The 23,775-nt window shown below is 42.1% G+C and overlaps 1 protein-coding gene across 2 annotated transcripts in view; it reads left to right on the top strand.

Annotated features, from left to right (window-relative positions):
• fibcd1b (fibrinogen C domain containing 1b) overlaps positions 1 to 23,775 on the top strand; it is a 259,486-nt gene that overhangs the window by 44,093 nt on the left and 191,618 nt on the right. Inside the window, exons 2-3 of one of the 2 annotated variants that reach the window (XM_061733783.1) lie at positions 33 to 116; positions 18,408 to 18,887. In XM_061733783.1, the coding sequence (XP_061589767.1) occupies positions 33 to 116; positions 18,408 to 18,887 (564 nt within the window). The remainder of the gene's footprint in view (positions 1 to 32; positions 117 to 18,407; positions 18,888 to 23,775) is intronic. The other variant, XM_061733784.1, reaches the window with a different exon arrangement.

Below are 23,775 nucleotides of genomic sequence, written 5' to 3' on the forward strand. Positions count from 1 at the left end.
CACTGGTGGTCCTGTCTGTTTGTCCCATGCAGACATTCTGTGATTGTGTGCCCAGCTCCTCCCAACTCAAACATCGCTGGTCAGACACAGAAACTGTCAGGGAGACTCCGGCCAAGGTAAGGCGCTGTCTCCATGATGTGTGTGTAGATGTGTTCTCAGTCAAATACAGACAGATGTTAACAAATGTTCCATGAATTCTACGAAACATACAAGCGTTTTTTTCTTCTCTCTGTTTGGAAGAAATGTTTAAATGTTTTTGTTTTAGCTTACGTTTTTTAAACAAATAACATTTGAGTTGATTGGATTCACACTTTCAAAGACAAGTGTCTCATTGCATGACACCATAGGAAAATCAAAAGAAATCAACCAAGATATCAGAAAAAGAGTAAATCACTTCCACTACTCTTTTTCTTCCTTGGCTACAACTTCCAAAAGCCTGAAGGGTCCCATGCTCATCAGTTTAAACAACATGCACTTATAAGCAGCATGTGGGCCATCATACTGCACTGGAAGGAGATGGCTTCTTTATCCCAAAACCGTAGCCCATTTTTCTGCGTAATATCCAGGGCTGCACATAAGTGGGCCGCCAGAGCGCATGCGCCGTCAAAATCCCCAGTGCGCTGTCAATCTTGTGCTGCAAAGCGCTTTTGCGTACCAACAGCTGGGGCTCATATTATTGGTTGTGGCCAGACCAGAATACTAATATTAAAAAATCTATTGGGAGAGCTTTTCCCCAGAACTGCCACTCAAAGTTGGTACTGGGCTGGCCAATCACAGCGCGTCCGTTGCTGCGGTGGGTTGCGCAGGGAGAGAGGTAAGGAGCAGCTTTACTGAACAAACCCTGACACGTCTCGTCAAAATGTCCAAGAAGCAAGCGCCATTAAGTAATTATTTTGGCGTTCCACCACCACCAACTACAAAGAGAAGTGGCTGCATGATGTTACGCGGCGACGCGCACCGTACGTTCGCGCTCCCGCGTATCCTACCCCGTAAGCTCTGCGTTGGTGCAACGCGGAACCATAAATCAGCCGGAGTCCGTCACTGCGTGCAGCAGTTACCTGCTCACAGTTTATGAAAACCCCAAATAAAAAATAAATTAGAGAATATTTTATGAAATCAATAAACAATCCCATCATCAAAATTATAACAAATAAAGGTTTAACATATCTTGCTTTGCATGTAATAAGACTAGGTAATATATTAGTTTCACCTTTTAAGTTGAATTATTGAAATAGATTAACTTTTACACCATATTCTAGTTGAATTATTGAAATAAATTAACTTTTACACCATATTCTAGTTGAATTATTGAAATAGATTCACTTTTACACCATATTCTAGTTGAATTATTGAAATAAATTAACTTTGTAAAGGACCATATTGAGCCATTCATCTTTATAAGTGAATAAATATCGTTTTGCCTATAACTTATTCCTGCATCCCTCTTTTATCGATCCGGCGAGACGGGTCACCGCGTTTTTGGAGGCCCAAGTCACATATCCAGGGGCTCCTCTGAGCACCAGACCAAAATAATTATGTGCAGCCCTGGTAATATCAACCCTAGAACAATGAAGATACGTATATCTTGTAAAGACACTGGCTGAAACCACTGCTCCAATTTCCCCATAAAAAGGGCAAATTACAGTTTGCAGCTGCAGATGGGGACATATATCTTAATTTTTGGAGTCATGTCTTGTGGGATAATGAGACTAAAATTGATCTGTGCAGCCATTTAGACAAAAAAAATGTTTAGAGACAAAGAAAAGGGACGCTTACAGGCCTCAGAATACGGTTATAAAAGCTGAGTCTGGGGGCGGCAGCATCATGCATTGCAGGAGAGACTGGCGCACCTCAGAAAATAGACAACATCACAATAGGAAAAGAGTATAAGTGGACACATTGAAGCAAAACCTGGTCACATCAGTCAAAAATGTAAACTTTGGGTTCACTTTTTTCATGGATTGTTAAATAGACAGCCAAAGGTGTCATAAATAATTTTCAGCCTAACAGCAAAAAATCACTTAATAACAGATACCCAGTACAACAATAGCAACATACGAAAAACAAAGATTAACTGATAATAAAAAGTTAGATTTCGAGTAAATCTTCCAGGATGTAGAAGTATGTGGATGGCTGACAAGACTTGTAAAATTCAACATGATTTGTATTAAATCCCTTCATTGGCTCATCCATTCTTCTTTAACTATTAATAAATCACAGCTTACTCTCAGTAAAATCAGGGAACTCTCTGAAAAGTGAATCACCCCCCTATGGAGGAGATAAGTGGATTTCTGACAATAATTTTCATCACAAAACTGCTTTGTCAATGCCTTGGTACTGGCGGCATAATGATTAATTTAAAGTTCTGCTTTTAAATTTTGTAAGTAAGTAACAGCAGTGGCATGACCTCGGTTCAAGTACTCAGGCACACAAGAATCCGACGGAGGCTGTACACATTTCCTGAACTGAGCGAACACGATCACAGGAAAAGGAACATGACTACGCAGCATAATTTGTCAAGAAACTGCACCGAATACTAATGTGAAGGTACAAGTGCATGAAATGAAGGTGTAATTATTGAAAAATACCTCTTTTATGCCAATTCAGCATTTTAATTTGTTTTACTTTGTGCATTATTTGAGCAGCACATACAAATTACTTCTCTTTGTAGGATGCTGTGTTTAAGAACAAGAGAGAAAAAAGCATTTTTCTACTTTTCGAATGTACAAATAGACTTTTTGGGCTGTGAACAGTCCTCCCAGTTTTCTTGTGTGGGAAGATGTTATCCAGAGAGGAATTCTCTGTGATTCACCCAGTCCATCCATGCGAATCCCCCTGTCATTCCATTAAATCCCATAAGGCCTTTGTAGTAACAGAAAACGCTCTGAAATTCAGCCATTTATTACAGAGTGGGTTCCTGCTGTGAGACTCTTAAAGAGACTCTTAAAAAAGAAACGCTGTTAAGAGGTTGCATGCTGTATGCCCAGTACGCTGTCATTATTCCACTACAATTCTTGAGCTGAGTTTAAACATCTAATATTCTTTTGGGATATGTGTTGGGCTGTTGTAGAATTTCATTTTTACTTATCATCAAATTGATGAGGCATCTGAAAATCCTCTACGACTGATGCAGCTTCCCTCCCTCCTTCCATCCATCTCATTCTGATTTAATGTCAGTTCTGTCTCAGAAAAATAGAAAGGTTGAGCTAATGGCTTCAGATTGTAGCACGTAATCTTCACTTCCTTTCCAGTTTGTCCACTTTGTGTTCCGAAGTGTCCAAATTGAATGAATGAATATTACTGGAGTCCAAATGATTAGTTTGCCTCCTGTCTGAGTATTTTCCCATTAAAGGCATGCCAAAATTCACTGAGAAAAACTTCTTATTATGACCTATAATTACATTTCACTGGCATTTGACCTCATGGTGACTTCAGTAATTATTGCTGGAGCAAAAGAAGAAATGTGGTTTAACGAAGACAAAGGTGAAGTCTAGGTGGATGGATGGGTCAATAAAACATTCAACTTTAATGTTTGGTTTAAATTTTAAACCGCAATTAGCATTAGCTCTTGTATAGCTATGCAAAAATCTTAAATGGGTGTTTATTATTTATAATCATTCGCTCCACAGCTGACCTCTAAATCTAAGAAAGTACTTGTCCAAGTGCATATTTTATCACAAAATCAGGAGCCTTGACTGGAATGCAGGATTTTGCAGGTTTGTGAGGTCATTTCAGGTTTAACACAAACCTCTCAGTGTCACAAAGCCAGTTCACTTATCCTATAGTAACTCAAGCTATATGCGTCTTTTTTTTTTTTTTCAATCAACTTTAATTGTATAGCAAGAATTTGCAACAAGGGTCATCTCAAGACACATTACACAGAAACCAGATTAATTTAATGCAATCTAAATAAATACCTTCAAAATCTTTCCAACTATATTTCAATTCAGTGCATTTAGATGGAATTCACAGTAATTTACAGGATGAAACCGCCTGCAGAACCAGGATCAGGGAGGTGGCCATGTGCCTTAAACAATTTGGGATCTGAGAGATAGAACAAAAGTAAATGAACAGAGAGGATCGAGCAAAGATACAGCCAAGTGCATGATAGGGATCATTCAGCATTCTTGGCTGATAAAAGCAAAATTAAAAAGATCGGTAATCTGAGCAAACTAGCTATAGGTTTAAACTCTAACATTAAGGTTTGTGATTCCTGAAAATGATCAGGTATCTGTTTCCATCAATCTGTTTTTCAAGGAGGTGACATGTTGGTTGACAGATTTATAAAAAGCTCTGCTGAAAGAAAGAAATGTCTTGGGAATCAAATATAATTAAAGCTGCAAGCAGCGATGAACGGGCCCTCGCACTCACGGCCACTGCCCCCCATTAGTTTGGCTTTTATCTGATCTCATTTACCTATTGTTTTTAGCTATGTATTGTGTCTACTTCGTTAGCTCTTTTATCATCTCTAAAACTTTAATCCATTTTAGTGACTTTTTACTTTATGTTATTTATTATTCATCTTAAGTTTTATATAGATTTCTCTAAAATTTTACACTTTTAGGCATTTCTTACTTTCTTTTAATCTTTTAGTTTTTAGCTCCAGTGTTTCCTCAGGGGGGTCGTTCACACTGGGAGGTGTGCCTGCTCCGCCCATGGGGGTGTCGTCATGGGGATCCCTCAGGCCTGGGTAGCTGGGGGAGGGCTCCACCTTCTGTGTGGGGTCTGCCCCGGTCTGTCCGGGTTGGGGGGGTCTCTGTGGCGATGCTTCTGGTGGTCGTGGTCGGTGGAGCTTCTCAGTGTGGACGGCCACCCATAGGTAGTGTTTTCCTCACCTGGATCGTTAGTGCTAAGCCATGTCACCAGTCCACTTATTGTGTGTGTGTGTGTGGGTGTGGGCGTGTGAGTGTGTGCACATGTATATGAATGTGAGTGAGTGTGTGTGTACGCGTGGGGGGTGGGGTCGTATGGAATGTTTTAAATTGTGTTTTTTTTATTGTTATTTTATTCTGCATGTAAAGCACCATGTGTTGCATTTTATATTGTATGATATGGCGCTATACAAATAAATAAATAAAGTTTATAAGCATATCAGAAATGACACCACCCACGACTTCCCATGTCAAACCATTCAAAAGTTATAGCAGAAAAAAGGGAAAACCAATGCAAAATTTCGTGACTTTTGGAGAACTATCAAATATGGACCAATCAGATGAAGGGGGGCGCGCTTTTCGGCGTCTAGCGTTGCCACGGTAACGCTTTTGAAAGAGAAAAGTAATGCGTGTTGTCGCAGGATGGAGACGCACATTTTGATGTATAACACACTTGGGGGCACTTTACGGTTCGGACGGTATTAACTGCCGAAGGAATGGCATAAATTTCTTCAAAATGACACGACTAATTCAAAATGGCCGACATCCTGTTCGGTTTCGGACATGATGCTGAGAGACTTTTCTTTAAGTTGCGCCATGATACAGGTGTGTACCGATTTTCGTGCATGTACGTCAAACCGTATTGTGGGGCTTGAGGCACAAAGTTTTCAAGGGGGCGCTGTTGAGCCATTTTGCCACGCCCATGAATGCAAACCATTAAATATCAAATTTTTCGCCAGGCCTGGCTTGCGTGCAGAATTTGGTGACTTTTTGGGCACGTTTAGGGGGGCAAAAAGGCGAAACAAGAAAGAAAGAAAAATTCCTACAGATACAATAGGGCCTTCGCACTGAAGGTGCTCGGACCCTAAAAAGTTTCCTTGATATGGGTGAGTGTAACTGACATTCTTGGCAAAAATCTGAGGTTCAGACCTTCAGCTCAGTGGAGACTATTGTGTGGAGCCGTCATGCTCTCTTTCTACCCGTATGGATGATGTACTTTTCTCACCTTCTACACTTGCATGGTTACATTTCACTATTAGCCCTTTGATGGAATGATAAGCTGTCTAGATTGTACCCCATCTCTCACCCATACGGGATAGACTAAGACCCCGTCCACACGTAGCCGGGTATTTTTAAAAACGAATATTTCCCCCCTCCGTTTATAAAAAAATTTGCATCCACACATAACCGAAGATCTGCGTTTTCGACCACATTCATAACCTGTAGATCATCTGCGGCTCCTGGGAAGCTGCACCTCTGCGGGCTCCGCGGCGGCTCCGCGGGCACCGTAGGGTGCGCGTCGCCGCGTAACCAACGGCGTAGCCTCTGTGTCGGTGTAACGCAGTAAGTGGTGGTCAAGACCAGAGACCATTTATTTAATAGCTTGGAGAACAGATGCTGGATCATCTGTATACAAAAGGCGCACGTCAGAGCAGATTTGTTGTTGTTTTGGCGCATAATGTGACGTTCGAAAACGCAAAACTCCGGTTGTGTGTGTCTACACGCATCTACATAAACGGAGTTTTCAAAAATCTTCACTTTGCCCGGAGTTTTTTTAAAGCTTCGTTTATTTGCGTTTTCGTGTGGATGACAGGTCAAAACGTAGGAAAATATCTCCGGTTTAGCAGATATCCGCAGATATCCGGCTACGTGTGGACGTGGTCTAAAACTCATTTCGGCACATTACTAGATAAAACTGGTTTAGAGAAGGGATTCACGGACATTCCAAGAGTGTATTTGGCTAACTTAATTCGTTAATATGGTGAATCATGTTCCTGTTGTGGTATATCTCTATTCAAAGCTTTACTGAGTCTGGTGCTGATGTTTGTATTTTCTGACTGTGTACGGTTCAACCATTAACGTCTGTGCTTTGCTTTCAACATAACTAAGGACATCTTGTATCTTTTTTCATGTTGACAGGCAGTATGCTGGCGATATATACTGTATTTAGTACAGTCCCACTAACGTCTTGTCCCAGTGGCAGTAGAGCTCATGCAAACAGTTTTGATGTTACGCTTTTATCATCCTGCAGCTTGAAGTCATTATGTACATCATGAGCAGCACAGAGACCCTGATGCACATGATACATTCACTGATCCAAGCCCAGTTGTATAGTCAAATTCTGTAAGCTGCACCTGTATTCAAACAGAGGAGAGGAAAAAGACAAATTTGACATGCAAGGAAAGAGTTCACGGTACAGTCACGGTCTACATGTTGACTGAGAACAACAAGACAGAAAGGATGTTATGTGTGAAGGAATACTTCCCTGGGGCACTTTCTCTGATGATGTATTTGGATGAATACAATAAAAAAACAACAAAAAAACCCCAGAAGGAAGTGGGAAGGCTCTGATAAAATAGTTCTCCATTTTCTTTATGTGTGAGTGCAAGTGCATCAGAAATTTAAATAGCACACCAAGGGCCCGATTTACTAAAATCCTAAATAAAGAGTACTATATTGCGTGTGCACTGAAAAAGTTTGCGCGTGCTGTTGTTGTATGTTTTGCGGGTGATCAACTAAGATTGCGTGTGCAATTGATAACAGGCGCAAACCTCAGTATTTAAATGAGGTGTTGCGCGTCTTACGGTTTGCGGCGCAAACTTTGCGCCATGGAGAGTGGATGGAAAGCAGGATATAGTCGCAAGCGCAAAATTAAATTTGACGAGTTGGAGTTATAGAGATATTAGTGGAAGAGGCAAATTGTTGTATTCAGCACCCCTGCCGTGAAAAGCACCCCCTCGTATATTCAATGATAAGTAGACCAAGAAAAAAAACAACACACTGACACTTCAATATATTTATATATACACACTCACACAAACACATACTTAGGAGTTTATATTATATATATTTACAAATATTATGGAAGACAACACAGTAAGCAGGCTATTAATTAATGACATCAATAACCATTCACCCGATTTTTTTTTTTTTACACGAATCCATGAGCGCATTTAAACATGAATCATTAACACAAAACTGGACGCTAAACAGAACATGGACAACAGAACATGAACAGAACACGGAATGAGAATATCATTTTTGTCAGACGAGGGGGTGCTTTTCACGGCAGGGGTGCTGAATACGGCACAACACCGGGGTATGACAACTGCAGAACAAGTATAGGCGCACAATGAGAAACACTTTTTTCTCTATGAAAACACGTGATTTATTTATTATCACAAATAAAAAAATGAATGTGCCTCCTGTGGCAACCTTTTGCTGAATAATACTCGATTTAACATTCAAATAAAATATTTCTCCTTTTGCATGTGGAGATTAGCACCTTCCTTTCGAACGTATTAAATACAGACGCAATCACAACCCACGCAAAAACTTTCAGGCTTGGTAAATCTCATTGCGCGTGGTAAATGGAGATATTTGCATCTTCCCCTCCCAGTATTTAGCGATTTCTGGTGGGTACGCCCCATATTGATTATTCATCAAGGCAAAAGTACTAAATGGATTGCGTGTGCTATTTTGCGCATTTGAGAGACGCAGTCGTCTTTGCACGCTGTTAGTAGATCAGCTGGCACTTTGGTTTGCGGATGCTGTCAAGTTTGCACACGTTTTTACACACACAAACCTTTAGTAAATCCATACCCGTCGCTATGGGCGGGCCATAGGGGGCCGGGCCCGCCCATAGCAACGGGTGTGCCCCCCCCACTGGGTGGGGGGCGGGGCACGTAAGAAACAAAACATTTTTTTATCTTTATTTTATTATTTTTTTGTTAAAAATACTAATGTTGCTTTCTTTATCACTAAAATATTAAAAATATAATGGAAGAAAGAATGGTGTGTTTATGTTTGATCAACGGCAACGTCAGATTACGACGTATACGTCGTAAGGCTATAGCCTACGTCATAACCATTACCGCGCCATTCGAATTTATGAATGAATCTGCTGCGGTCTAGTTTTTGCTGGCTTTCTATTTAGTTGACATGGATATACGAAAGTGGTTTAAAAATCCACCGACGATCAAATCAGAACCAACACTTCCTGATGTTGCCTGCGGAGGACAACAGTCTGAGCCAGACCTGGAGCCCGTTAGCAGCTCCGCAGAGCCCGACCCCGCCCCCGGCAGCGGCCACAGAGCGGAGGCTACCGGCAGCCGGTCAAGTGCACCCCCGACTGGGGCAGTATTGGGGCCACAGCTGCCTGATGCATCTGTGAGTGATCTCGGCACAGACAACCCCAAACAGGTTGTCTTAAAAAAATACCCTGTCACAATGTTTGGCTCAAAAAAACGATCATTTTCCTCCAGCTGGTACTTAAACAGGGACTGGCTGGAATACTCCGTAGAAAAGGACGCAGCATTTTGTTTTGCTTGCAGAAAATTCAGATCATCGTCAGATGCGACCTTCTCCATAAAGGGATATAACGACTGGAAGCATGCCATTGAAACAGGCAAGGGCTTAAATAAGCATGGGGCTTCAAAGGAACACTTAGCGTGTGAAGCAATGTGGAGGGACTCTGACAAACGTAGGGAGACAGGAAAGGAGATTTCCACTCTCTTAAATTCAGAACAACTGGCTCGCAACCGGTATTACATGTCAGCAGTGATTGATATGATCGAGTTTTTAGTGGTCAATCAACTGCCGTTACGTGGAGATAATGCTGGTTTTGCCAGTGTGCAAGATGACAATAGCTCCATGGGGCTGTTCTTGTCTCTTTTCGAGTACTCCATGCGCAAAGACGCAGAACTGACGAGGATTACAAAAACAATCCCACAAAATGCACGCTATACCAGCCCGCAGATACAAAACGAAATAATCGAAATGATGAGCAAAATTGTGACAGAGGAAATAGTGAGAAAAGTCGGGGATGGCTGGTATTCAATTAAAGTGGATGGCACAAGGGATCCTTTAGGCCAAGAAAATATCTCCATTGTGGTGCGTTTTGTTGATGAAAACTGTGGTGTGTGTGAGCACCTCTTGGTGATGGCCACGTCTGAGAAAGGTGATGCAGAGACTCTGACAGGTGTGATCATTGATGAACTCACTAGCGCTGGACTCAGCACAGACAAAATTCTGAGCCAGGTTTATGATGGCGCATCACTCATGTCTGGCAGGCATGGTGGTGTGCAGAAATTGCTCCAAAACAAGCTGGGTCGCAACATACCATACATTCACTGCTTTAATCACCAGCTTCATCTGGTTGTGATTCATGCTATGTCCAGTGAAGCAGCTGTGGAGGATTTTTTTGGAGTATGCAACATGCTGTACAACTTCATCAGGAAGCCAACCGTCGCTGTGTTGTACAAAGGCGAGACCCTGAAACGTCTCTTGGACCAGAGATGGACTGGCCACTTGGCAACGGTCAAAGTTGTGGTGAAGAGTTTTCAGGACATTTTCACATTACTGACCGAGGTGGAGAACACACGAGGCCTTGGAGCGGAGGTACGCGTCGAGGCAACAGGGCTGCTCCGTGCCATTACGCAGCACAGTTTTCTGTTCATTGCGCACCTTGTCATGAAACTGTTGTCACTTTTTGAGCCGCCAAACAAACTACTACAGGCCAAAGATATGGACTTTTTCACTGCAGTAACTCTTGTGAATAGCGCTTCTGACTGTGTGAAGACACTGCGCACAGAAAAGGAATTTGCTGCGCTATGGGATCTCTGCGCTCCTCCAGTCACGGCCAGCGCGGCTGTGCCAGTGACCGGCCCCGGTCCAAGCAAGAGAAGACGCACTGTCAACAAGAACCTCTGTGGATTTGCAGTTGAAGAAACCATTGGGCAAGCACAGAGTGACATAGATGAAAAGAGCGAGTTCAAGAGGCTATTTTACAGTGTCATCGATGCTGTGCAAGGAGAAATGGATGCGCGTTTTGGAGAGCGCAGCAGCGAGCTCATAGGCGCACTGGCTGCTCTGGATCCAGAGGCCGAGAATAATTTCCTGGACCCATCAAAGGTAACCCCTCTACTGGAATTGGCTGGAGCTGATGTGGTTGAATCGGAATATGCTGTGGCCCGTGAGTTTTTGGCGAAGAAAATGACCGACACCCCGGTCCCCCCCGAAGATGGAAAATGGACAATAGCCAACATCCTTCGCACATTCAACTGTGCTCTCCAGGCTATGCCGACTGTTGTCACAGCATACACCCTTGCCCTAACTTTAGGAGCTTCCACAGCAGTGTGTGAAAACTCATTTTCCACGCTCAAAAACGTGTTCTCGGAGCATCGGCGCAGTATGCTGCACAGACGCAAGGCCCAGCTGATTCAACTCGCCTTTGAAAAGGACCTCACTCACAGGTTCAAGTCCCAGTGGAAGGATTCTTTGATGAGGAGGTTCAGCTCGGAGAAACGCCGCCTCCCGCTGTACTGACACAGGATGGAGTAATAAGAAGACAGCGCTGCCTCCACTAAAAGTAGGATCAAAGTGCGTGTGCCTGCAGGACTGTTTCAGAAAATTAGAATATTGTGATTTTCTGTAAAAACAAAAATGTCATACATTCTGGATTCATTACAAATCAACTGAAATATTGCAAGCCTTTTATTATTTTAATATTGCTGATCATGGCTTACAGTTTAAGAAAACTCAAATATCTTATCTCAAAAAATTAGAATATTCTGGGAATCTTAAACTGTAAACCATAATCAGCAATATTAAAATAAAAGGCTTGCAATATTTCAGTTGATTTTGTAATGAATCCAGAATGTATGACATTTTTGTTTTTTTAATTGCATGACAGAAAATAAAGAACTTTATCACAATATTCTAATTTTCTGAGGCAGTCCTGTATGTGTGCGAGCGCGTAATGGAAATGCATATCCCTCTGTTGACTGTTTTAAAATGCACCCGTCGTGTTGCTTTTTCAGTTTGAGAGACGATTCTGGTGTTACATATGTTGCATAGTCAAGTGTTTTGTGGATATTGCTTCAATGTTTTTGCTTCAATGTTTTGTGGATACTTTGATGTTATGATTAAAATTGCGAGGAATGATGCTATAGCTGGTCATATTTGCTGTTGGTTATGTTTAACGTGATTGTTGGAGCCAAAATACTTAGATTTATTTTGTTTTATTTAAACTGAATCTTGAATTGTCACCCCCTTTATGGTGACGTCATGTTTAGCCTTACCCATTATAACCTTCCTGGGTGGTGATTGCACGCAGGTGCGACAGGGGGAAGACAAACCGTGCAAGGTGTGCAAAGAAGACAAGACGTGCAAAGGCGTTCTTGTTAAGTTTATGTTTAAACAGTGGAATTACGTTTGTTTTGACTACTGCTGAATATGGAATAAATGGATTGGCATATCCGACCCGGATCCTAAGTGTGAGCGTTTGAATCAATTGAAGCACGCGTCCTAACAAAACCAACCCTGTTGCCCTGAGTATAGCCTATTGGTACAGGCTCTACGTGTATCAGTGCTGTGCGAATATATGGCTGAAGTAATGGTGTGCCCCCCCATGCAGTTGATATGCCCCCCTTAAGACTGAGGTCTGGCGACGGGTCTGAGTAAATCGGGCCCCAAGTGTACCAAGTGTCTGTGTGCAGCACATAAATCTTTCTGTTACTGTTGTGGTATTTTTATTGGAGGATTTCTAAGACGGCTGTAAAATATGCTTTTTCGACATGAATGGGGCTAAAGTTATGCTTGAAAATAGACTAGAATGGTCCAAAACTATGTTTGATTGAAAGATTCTTTGATGAACACATTTCCAGTCAGCGAAGACAGCAGCTGCTTCTTGGAAACCCACATTCATTCATGAAACAGCAGCACATTCAACAAGAAAACACACCTGATGACATTATGTCACACTGTGCATCATGTAGTCTAAGTTTAATCGTAGACTGTATAAAAGAATAAACAAAGCATTAGTTACGTGACCCAATTGGTTTCTGAAAAGCATTTTTGAAGGCCACTTTTCTTCGTACGGTGCACAGCCATGTGACTCTGGAAGCCAACAGGAACATGCCCACCATATGTTATCTATTTACTTTACAACTTTACTTTACACATTTTAACCACCTTGCATCTTATTTTTCCTTGCACATTTTTTTTTTCTATAATTGGCATCCAGGATAGAAAAAAAAGTAAATGTCTAGATAATTCATTCATTTTTTTTCATTCATTATCTTACCCGCTTTATCCCTTGCGGGGTCACGGGGGTCTGCTGGAGCCTATCCCAGCTTATTTTAGGTGAGAGGCAGGGGTTACACCCTGGACAGGTCACCAGTCCATCACAGGGCCACATATAGACACACAAACCATGCTCACAATCACACTCACACTCACGGACAATTTATAATCACCAATTAACCTAATATGCATGTTTTTGGACTGTGGGAGGAAGCCGGAGTACCCGGAGAAAACCCACGCAAGCACGGGGAGAACATGCAAACTCCACACAGAAAGGCCCCTGCCGGGCCTGGGAGTCGAACCGGGGACCTTCTTGCTGTGAGGCAACAGTGCTAACCACTAGTCTAGATAATATGTACACCAAATAAAACCTCACAATGTTCAGAAATGTTCAGAAATGTTCAGAATGTTCAGAAAAAAACGACTCTACAAAAAAACGACTCTACAAGCAAAAGTCACTATTTAATGTGATCTCCTTCAGAACCAAGCTCAGATTTAACCCTTTTTTTAAACAGATTGCCCCACATAGATATTTACTTGTATATACATTTTATACAGTTTAAGTTTAAGAGAGTTTCTATTTGTATCTTAAAGAGACTGGAAAATAAATATGGATGTGATAAAAACTTACTATTAAAATCTTGATAAAACATCAACATTGGGAGTGCGTAGGATTTATAATAAACAGTAGACGAATGTATATTTATCTCAAGCGTTGTCATTTTAATGTTGATTCTGTCTATATAAGAATGTTTTATTTGTGATATAGGGAATCAGTGCTCACCTTGTGCTTTTCACAAGAATAAACCTTGCCAGCAGACATTGAAATTGAAGGCTGTCGTCAGGCGTGTGAAGGGAAATTGCAGGGACAGCACTGACCTTTCTAACCTGCATGAGGTTAGAACCTTGAAGAAAACCCTGTAAATTTTGGCTGATTTCAGCCACTGGTGTTCGAAGCATTCATGCTTCCATGCTGCCACCAGTTTGGTAGCATGCAGGAAAGACAAAGTAAAGAACTCATTAGTCCCAGATATTCCAGTTAAATTTAAGAGATTTTAATCTAATGTTCTTCTAGTTTTTTTGTGATGGTCTTGAGCAATGCCGAATGTACTATATCGTATATAAAATACATAACTGATCCTAGAAACTTCAAAAGACTGCAGTTACCCTAAATTTTCATTCTATCTGAATTATTGCAATCACATGCTGATGCATGCAAACATTTGCACACACATAAACAACATTTGAATTACTTTTAGTTGCTTAGAGTTCAAAAAGAAAACATCATTTATTTCAAGAACTTTTCAACAGTTTTTAATTGTTAGAGAAAAGGAAATGGAGAAAACCAGTATTTAGTAACACCCTTGGCAATTATTCCAGCAAGTAAATGCTTTGGGTAGCCACTTAAGAGTCTTTCAGCTCCCATTTGAGAAATTTCCACACTTTCCTCTTGCAAAAAACATTTAATTCTGTGAAGTTGTTGGGCGCTCATAGACTGTTCTGGTGCTTTGTTGTTCATTATGTGTGTTGAAGATCATTATATTGCCATCCCAGTTTCATCTGTGGATTTTTCTTCTTGGCTGCTTACTTTCAAAATTTGTTGTTTTAATTTCCATCAGAAGCTTCTGAGCAGAAGTGGTGGCTGTGCCACAATGCCTAGAAAGCCATTCATTTTGATGGTTTCTGCCAAGGATGATGCATTATTGCTGCACTGAGCTGAGTGAATGCATGCTCTGGTCCAACAATGTTAAAATTGACTCCAGATGAACTCTGACCACTGTGAGAAATACCGGCGCAACCGATATAATCCAGGCAAATGCAGCATCCATACAAGATGATGACTGAGCTAAAACTGAACCAGTCACTGCAATTACAATCTTAAGTTCACCAAATTGTTTCCCTAGACCTGATGGTCTCATATTCCTACATCTTGCATTCTCTCGCAAAGCTTTTTAACTTATTTTTCCTAAATACTTGTTCGTAAGATGGTGAAGTATTGTTTTAATTAGAAGTTAGTACAAATATTCTTGTGTCTTTCCTCATCTTATTCTTCCTATATCGTGTGACTTCTCATCTTGTTTTGCGTCAACCATGCCAGCTCCTGCTATCCGCCAATGTGTTAAACCCTGCTGGGGCATGTTTTTTTGGTCTTGGGTCCCGTGTTATGGACCTATTTACATATTTCGTCCTAATTACGTATTTTTCTTATGAGATCTGGCAACCTTGGATTGCCCTCTGAGCATGAACATAAAGCTTCTGATCTTGAAAAGCATATGGTCTTTTTCGTGACAAGAATAAAGTGATGTTAATTTGCAAATCTCAGAATATAAGCCATTGCTTTTGATTCTAACATCAATGCAGGGCTGGTGCAGGTGCTCCTTACTCATGAGAGGACAGATATATCTCTGATAACTGGCATGAAGTATCCAGCTTTTAAACAGTGTTGCCAGCAGCAATTACGTCATGTCATCACAATATTTTGAAAATTCTGTCTTTTTTGTTCTCTACTCTGCTTAACCCGAAAGCCCCCAGCAGCAAGCTTGTCATATTATATTTTTAAGTTAAATTTCAAAGCATAATGCTTCCACCACCATGCTTCAAAGTCTGAGAGGGTTCACTTTCATGAAATTCTGTCTCCATCCAAAACATTTGGAAGTATTTGAACAACCCTAAGTCGTACATCGTGTGTGCAGTTTGATGATGGCAGTCTCAAAGCTGAGTCAGATTTGGTTTGTCTCTTAACTAAAACATTAAAAGGCAGCAAGAAATTACATATTAATTAACATGGCTTGCCTCACCTATCTAACCATAACCGGGATCACATCATCCTCTGTTACCACTCCTTTTCTTTTTAAAGTATTTCTGTCACACATATAAGTTACCATTAAACAGCAGGTTATTTTCTTATTTATTTACTGCAGTGTATGTTGATAACACCATTCTACATCCTTCATAAACCACGATTCAGGATGCCTCACCATCGTCCAGACTACACATACCTTTCTTGTCATCATAACCACAACTAGGCAGATGCGAGCTGCACACTAAAATGTAAAAAACATTTATATGACTAAAAAGAAAGCAGTGTTCCGCAGTAGCACTGAATAGTTTGTTTTAGGCCTAAACATTTAGAATGTTCTATTCCCAGGCATCAGGCATGTTTATGTAGAATGATGTAAAATCTTGTTGAGCGTGCAGGAAGTGTTTTGTTCTGATGACTCCATGAAGGTCATGCTTTTGCAGGTGTGGTTTCACAGTAAACCAGTGGGGTAACACTCCAGGGTCTTCTAAATCTTGCTGAAGGTCTTCTGCAAGGGTTTAATTTGTTTTCCTGCCAGTTCTTAAAGCACAGCTCTAGGAATGCTTTCTTTGTTGTGAGGACCGCAGCTCGACCTCCTTTATCCCCTGCTATCATTTCTATGCAGCATTAGAAACAATAAAGCAACAACAACCTTCAGCTGAAAATGGGGTTTAATTCCCTTTGCTTAAAATGCTGAACCTGTGGTCCAAATGTTTTTTTTAATTTATCTATATATTTTGGGGAATAAACGAAACAACACGCCAACTACTTATGAAACAGATTTTTATACTTTGGGGTTTATTTTTAAGTTGGGGATTTTTTTTAAATCCTGCTGAGATCGTAAAGCATTTATTAATCAAGTAAGGACGCTCTAAAGATTGTTTACTTTCTCCAGAGCCTATATTTGTCTTTTCTACGTGGATGGTGAATGAAACCTGAGGAATACAAACAGGTCTCATGTAAAAAAAGCACTTCAGGCCCACATGAAACCTTTTTTGCACGTTGTACAGGATTAATCCTTGGACTAAAGGGGGCTTTAAAATGAGGTTGAAATGGTATATATACACCCCATGTGTCCAGAGTTTTTACAACTTTTTATGACCTCTACCCAAACACTGTGGGCGAGAGAGCACAAGGGAATACTTCCTACCTCCGATCATTGATTTTCCTAACGTTAAAGGAATTACACAGACCTCTCCAGTAAAGTAGACCTTTAGCTGTCTATTAGTGAGCTTCATGGTGCTTTTCAAGCCAAATTACATTGAAATGTGTTTGTTCTCACGTCCGAAACAACACACACACACACACACACACACACACACACACACACACACACACACACACACACACACACACACACACACACACACATCAGCCCAGGTATTTTAATAAAGGGGGCATCCTTAGCTGTAATAAAGAAACAATAAAGGATCAATTGCTGATTCATTAGGAGAAAGATGTGGGGAAGTTACGCATTGTTAATCATACCTCAGTGGGTCTTATTGTTGTGTCCCGTCACTCTTTTCCTGGGTGGAAAAATGGAGCTGGATCCTTAGGGGACATCAAATAAATTTAACAGTGCAGTTAATGGGGGCCATACTCCCAGTAGAGGGTTTTTTTGTGTGTGAGAGGATTCAGCAATCTGCTCAGTCGTTCATTCTTCGGGCTGTGGGAGTCACCTTTTGATTTTTCAGTGTGGTTCTCATTTTTCAAGTGTTTATTGTTTCCATTCCTGTCAGAGTGAAATAAAGAATGCTACTATAGATATTTGACAAGTGGAAGACTGTTAAAGTGTGACATGTGTAGGAAGATGTTCCATGAACTAGTTTAAAGACTGAGTTGAAGATCTTTTCTGAAGCATTTATTTTCTTTGTACCTATATTAATTGCAATTCTCCTTATCTTGATTGAAAACAATTAATAAAATCACATTAACTAAACAATTACAATACACATGACAAATTATTCACAAAGTCTGCTATACTCTATTATATATATATACAGTATATTCTGTGTTGCTGCAGGTGCAAACTAAACCCAGGTACTTAGTAAAATATCCTTTATATGCATATGTTTATAAGAATATTGCAGTTTTACAAATCAGATTTACAAATACAAAAAAAAGAAAACAAAGAATTACACGTCATTCGAGTTTCCTTTGTCTTCCAGCGCCTGCAGCCGACCTATGTCAGGGAAAAGAATAAAATGCTTTATATAATTTTCAGATGATATGGTGAAAAAAAGAAACAGGGGATGATTCATTGGACATTAATTTATGTAACAATTACTCAGGTCAACATCAGCTTTTGCTTTTTCGGCCAAAGTTTGTTCTCTCTAAACCTTCAGATTATATTTTTGACATAAAATAAGACAAAAACAACCATTTGTTTAAAGCATGAAAAATTGTATAATTCTAATTTATAAACATTTATGTGTGTGTGTGTGTGTGTGTGTGTGTGTGTGTGTGTGTGTGTGTGTGTGTGTGTGTGTGTGTGTGTGTGTGTGTGTGCGTGTGTGTGTGTTAATCCTAAATTAACATTTATTGACAAAGACATGAAATATTTTTAGGTCGGGTATGAGTCAAGATTTATTCAATATGTACCTTTTTTTCTCCCATCTTTCTTTCCCTCCTTCTCTCTTTCCCCTTCACAGAGAATGAGCTGCAGCTACCTCCTCTGCACTATCCTGCTGTTCGTTGCCGTGCTGCTGGCCGTCACTGTCACTGGCACCATCCTTTTTATGAATCACTACCAGGCCCCTCCCTTGTCTGATGGCTTACCCCACATTACCACCAACCAGGATGAAGCAAATGCATTGGTCACTGTTGAGAGAGGCGACGGCTCTCGCATCAACATCTTCATCGACCCCAACTGTCCCGATTACAACAGTAACTTTATGCGCCTGGAGGGCGTGCAAACCTCACTGCTCCACTCGCTGACTGACCACGACTCTGACCTGAAGTCGGTAAAAGGTCAGGATCGCGTTCTCCTTGTCAGCCTGGCAGAGGAGGTGACCAAGTTGTCGGCCCATGCTGGGCAACTGAAAATGGATTATGAATCTATACGCAGGGGGCAGGGCAGCTTGGGCCAAGATCTAAACACACTGCAGTTAGAACAAAGACGCCTGTTGCAGGTAAGATGCACACACAGATAAAAAAAAAAAAAAAGTAAAAAAGTTTGAAGATACTCAAGCTGCATTAGTTTGTCCAACAGCTGCAACCAGTGAAGCAACATGTTTTTTTCATGATATGTTTGTTAAAAGCAAACATACAGATATTAAATGTCCCACGTTATGCTATTTTGAAGTCTATTTATCCCGATCAACTGCTGCAAGTAATAACAGGTACCTAACATTGAGCTCGATTCACAATCACGTGGTGGTCATCTGAGGAACTGCATATATCAGCACTTCCAGGATCACATCAGGTTAACACCCTTGAGTTTTCTTGATAGAATAGCCTCTTTTTTCCTGGCTAACATCCTACAATATGCTATATAGTCAAATATTAAGAGGTGTACATGTGTTAAATGTACGACAATGCTAACTGAGGTAGTTTGCTGCGACGAGATAGGGAAGGTAACGTCAAAGCAAAACCTCTTCAATGACCAACCACAAGCAATGCTATCTATTTAATTCATATGGAGTTGCATAATGCATTGCCAAAATTAATTTAGGGTGTTTTGCATTTCTTTGTAAGCTTTGCTCACAACAGAAGTTGAGAAAAGTTCAACTTTTAAGGCTTTAATGCAAGCGAGAAATGCACCTATAATGCTTTTAGCCAATCCATTCGCACATAGGGGCAAGGAAAAAAAATCTATATGCAACTCTGCCCATCTTTTTTGACGAGACTTTAAACTCATATCATTACAAAAAACGTAGAAAGCCTGAAGTGTCAGAGATAGGGGGGTGGATCTAGTTTGCATTGCATTTTTGTGGTTGTAAATATTCACGGATAAACCGGTGCAGCTGCACCGGGGCCCAGACACTGTCAGGAGCCCATGAAGGAGGAAGTAAAAAAAAAGTTTTTGTTAATGGAATAGTCCAGTCCCATTAATAGGCTACATGACAGTCATGTTTGTTAGGACTCAGCCCGTTGGGCTTCATCCACAGCCCGATCGCGCTGAGACCGGTGGAACAGCGCAGTGCGTGGCCAGAGAGCTGTGTGCTCGGTGACAAGGACGAGCCGGGCACGTTCCGGCGGACAGCGGAGTCGTGCTCATTAGTTCATTTTCTACGAGGAATTAAATAGCTGGACTGCCAGTAGCTCATTGCGAGTTCGTCTTGTTATCTCTAGAGATTATGGTTGCTTTTTCCTTGAGTTTTCAGATTATTGTTGTGGATTACCTGCTGAGAATTTTTGCCTTGTTTTCTTTTTTTGTGGATTACCTGTTGAGAAGGTTTGCATTGTATATTCCCTGCCATTTAAGGAGGCAGTCTTTCGTCTTTTGTTGACGCCTCGGACACTGGGCTGTAGGCGGTCCTCTCCCAATGGGCGGTGGTGGATTAAGAAGGTGCACCCCTGCGCGTTCTTCTCTTAACGTTTTCTCCCTGCTGAAGAGAACTACGCCATCAGGAATCGAGAGTTGCTGGCAGTAGTGGCTGCTTTGGAGGAGTGGCGCCATTGGCTTGAGGGGGCGGAGCAGCCGTTTATCGTCTGGACAGACCATAAAAATCTGACATTCATTCGGGCGGCCAGGCGTCTCAATGGCTGACAGGCTCGTTGGGCCGGCTTCCTCCATCGGTTTAAATTTCCCTGACCTATCGTCCCGGTTCTCGGAACTGCAAAGCGGATGGCCTGTCCCGGATACATCAAGGGAGGAGAATGGCCACGAGGAGTCGACACCCATCATTCCCGAGGCCTAAGTGGTTGGCAAGGTGGCCTGGGGCATCAAGACTTTAGTGTGGGGGCACGCCAGGCAGTTTGCCTGCCACCCTGGAGTACACTGCACCTTGACCTTCCTGGCTTCATGGTTCTGGTGAACTACCATGAGGATGGAGGTGAGGGAATTTGTGTTGGCCTGCCCCGTTTGTGCCCGCAGCAAGGCATCTTATCAGGTGGCTGCCGGACTACTACAAACCCTTCCTGTTCCTAGCCTTCCCTGGTCTGAAATTGCCTTGGATTTCGTGTCTGGACTACCGACCTCCCAGGGGATGACGGTGATACTGACCATTGTTGACCGTGTCAGTAAGGGGGTGCACCTGGTGGCCCTCCCGAAAATCCCTTCGGTGTCAGAGACGGCTGACCTCTTGATGAGCCAGGTCTACCGGGTCCATGGTCTTCTCCAGTTCATATCCCAGGTATGGCGAGCTTTCGTCAAGGGGTTGGGTGCCTCGGTCAGTCTTTCTTCTGGTTATCACCCTCAGACAAATGGCCAGACGGAGAGAATGAACCAGAGTGTGGCACTCTGCTGCGTGGCTGCCAGGAACCCAGCCTCCTGGAGTCGGTTCCTCCCATGGGTCGAGTACTCCATCAACTCCATTGTCAGCTCAGCCACCAGCCTGTGAGGCGTCGCTGGGGTACCAATCACCGCTGTTTTCAGCACAGCAGCCTGAGGTGGCTGTCCCGTCCGTGCAGGCGCCTCTGGACAGATGTTGTCACATCTGGGGGGTCACCAGAGCCGCCTTACTCCAAGCTGGGGAACGCAGCAGTCGGGGAGCCAACATTCCACCTGGGGCAGAGGGTGCTGCTTTCCGCCAAAGATCTCCCCCTACACTCAGCCGACAAGAAGAAGCTGGGGCCGCGTTTCGTGGGACCCTTCGATATCACGAGGGTGCTCAGTCCTGCAGCTGTGAGGCTGAGACTCATGGCTTCCATGACCGTCCATCCCGTATTTCATGTCTCCAGGATTAAGCCCGTCTCCCAGAGCCCGCTGATGCCTCTTGCCCCGGATCCACCGGGTCATGGACGGACACCCTGAATGGAAGGTCCGCCGACTGATGGACGTTAGGCGACAAGGGCGGGGGTACCAGTTTCTGGTGGACTGGGTGGGTTATGATCCGGAGGAGCGGTGCTGGGTATCCCGCCGGCTCATCAGGGACCCGGGTCTTCTGACTGACTTTTATCGAGCCTATCCCGAAAAGTCTGGCAAGTCGCCAGGTGGCTCCCGTAGAGGTGGGGAGTACTGTTAGGACTCAGCCCGTCAGGCTTCATCCACAGCCCGATCGCGCTGAGATTGGGGGAACAGCGCAGCACGTGCTCAGCGACAAGGACGAGCCGGGGGCGCTCCGGTGGACGGCGGAGTCGCGCTCTGAGCGCTCAGTAGCAGCTAGTTCATTTTCTACTAGGAGTTAAATAGCGGGACTGCCAGTAGCTCGTAGCGAGTTCGTCTTCTTATCTCTAGAGATAATGGTTGCTATTTCCTTGAGTTTTCAGATTATTGTTGTGGATTATCTGTTTTTGCGTTGTTTGTTCCCTGCCATTTAAGGAGGCAGTTTTTTGTTTATCGGAATTTTCCGCTCCCTTAGTTTTATATAATAAAGTACGCCGTTTTTTTGGCTAAACTTGAACTCTGTCTGGTGTCGTGCACTTGGGGTCAGAGACAAAGTGCATGATGATGTGATGACGTGAATTTTCAGCAAGAAAAAAAGTAAACAAAAGAAAATAGACAATATAATATAGCATAGCATCATATTTAGCAAGCCCAAACAACAAAGCAGTGCACAAGAGAGAAAAAAAAAAGCCCGGATGATGTTATTGCAAAAAAGACAACCAAACGCAAGGGACATCATATCACCTATGCAGGAAAAGTACGGGGGGAAAGTAAAAAACTGCACCAGCATCTCTTGAGTGATACTGTACATTCTTGCATTTGCCATTGTTAGATGATTAATATTGAAGTGTCGGCATTAAAGCAGTTTATTACTGCAGCAGCTGCAGGAGGAGGAGCCGGCTAGTGCTTCTTGTGCAATCTTAAAAGCAGCAACACCATCTAATCTGAGAGGTAGAGACAATATTGACGGGAAATGAAGAAGAAGTTGTTCTCTGTTTTCCCTCCTTACTATACTGTTTAGCGATAGGGGATCATTTGAACATTTGCTGAGATGAAAGCTTGTGGGAAGATTCGATTAGTGGTGAAGATCTATATTTGGCAGACCTTCTTAGCAACCCATAGACAACAGAAATATGACACTTATTCCACACTGCTTTTTGTGAGATGTCAAATCCCGGAGTGCACTGTTGCTTTAATCTTACGCAATATTTTATTTCATAACTTTTTAATAGTGTCCATTGTTGTGCCACACAGGAGATGCTATTTCAGTTATCAAGAGTTATTAATGACTGTCGAAAATCAGTCCTTAATAATTAATAAAATAGATTACTTATCAAATTGAATTATCAAAATGACTTAATCAAAACGGGACACCACCTGATGTAATCAGGAAAATGATAACTAACAGCAAAAATCAGTTTCAAGATACATTATTCTACAGAATAATAATGAAGGAAGAAAAGACCGAACACAAGCCCTGTCAAACCAGCATTTGTAACAAACATATGTAGAATAAATACAAACAACTTCTCTCATTCAAATTAATTTGAATGTATTTACATAAGTGTCAAGAAAATGGCAAGACGACACTTAATAAAATCACAACTGCACAAAAGTAACATTAACTAACTACATAAATACAAAACTTCAGATTACATAGGTGTGTGTGTGTGTGTGTGTGTGTGTGTGTGGGTGTGTGGGTGTGTGTGAACAATGTCACGTCAAGTGGACCTATAGCCAAGATGGCGGACCACGTCACGTCATGTGAACCAAAAAGAAAATGGCGGACACGTTATTTCGACCACAAGTAACTGGCGAAACGGCGCGTCTATTTCGGCGAGTCTAACAAAGAGCGGGGATGCCTTGTGATTTAATTAATGTGTCCACTGAATTAGTAAGAGGGGAAAAGGAAGGACGGTCATTTAAGATACACACGTAATGGCCACCAGGTGGCGGAAGAAGCCGCCGGCGCGTTACACAGTAATATGCAAATAAAATAAACAGTAAACACAAATCAACGTTAACCGCTT

Source organism: Cololabis saira, chromosome 11 (assembly GCF_033807715.1).
Source record: "Cololabis saira isolate AMF1-May2022 chromosome 11, fColSai1.1, whole genome shotgun sequence".
Lineage (NCBI taxonomy): Eukaryota > Metazoa > Chordata > Actinopteri > Beloniformes > Belonidae > Cololabis > Cololabis saira.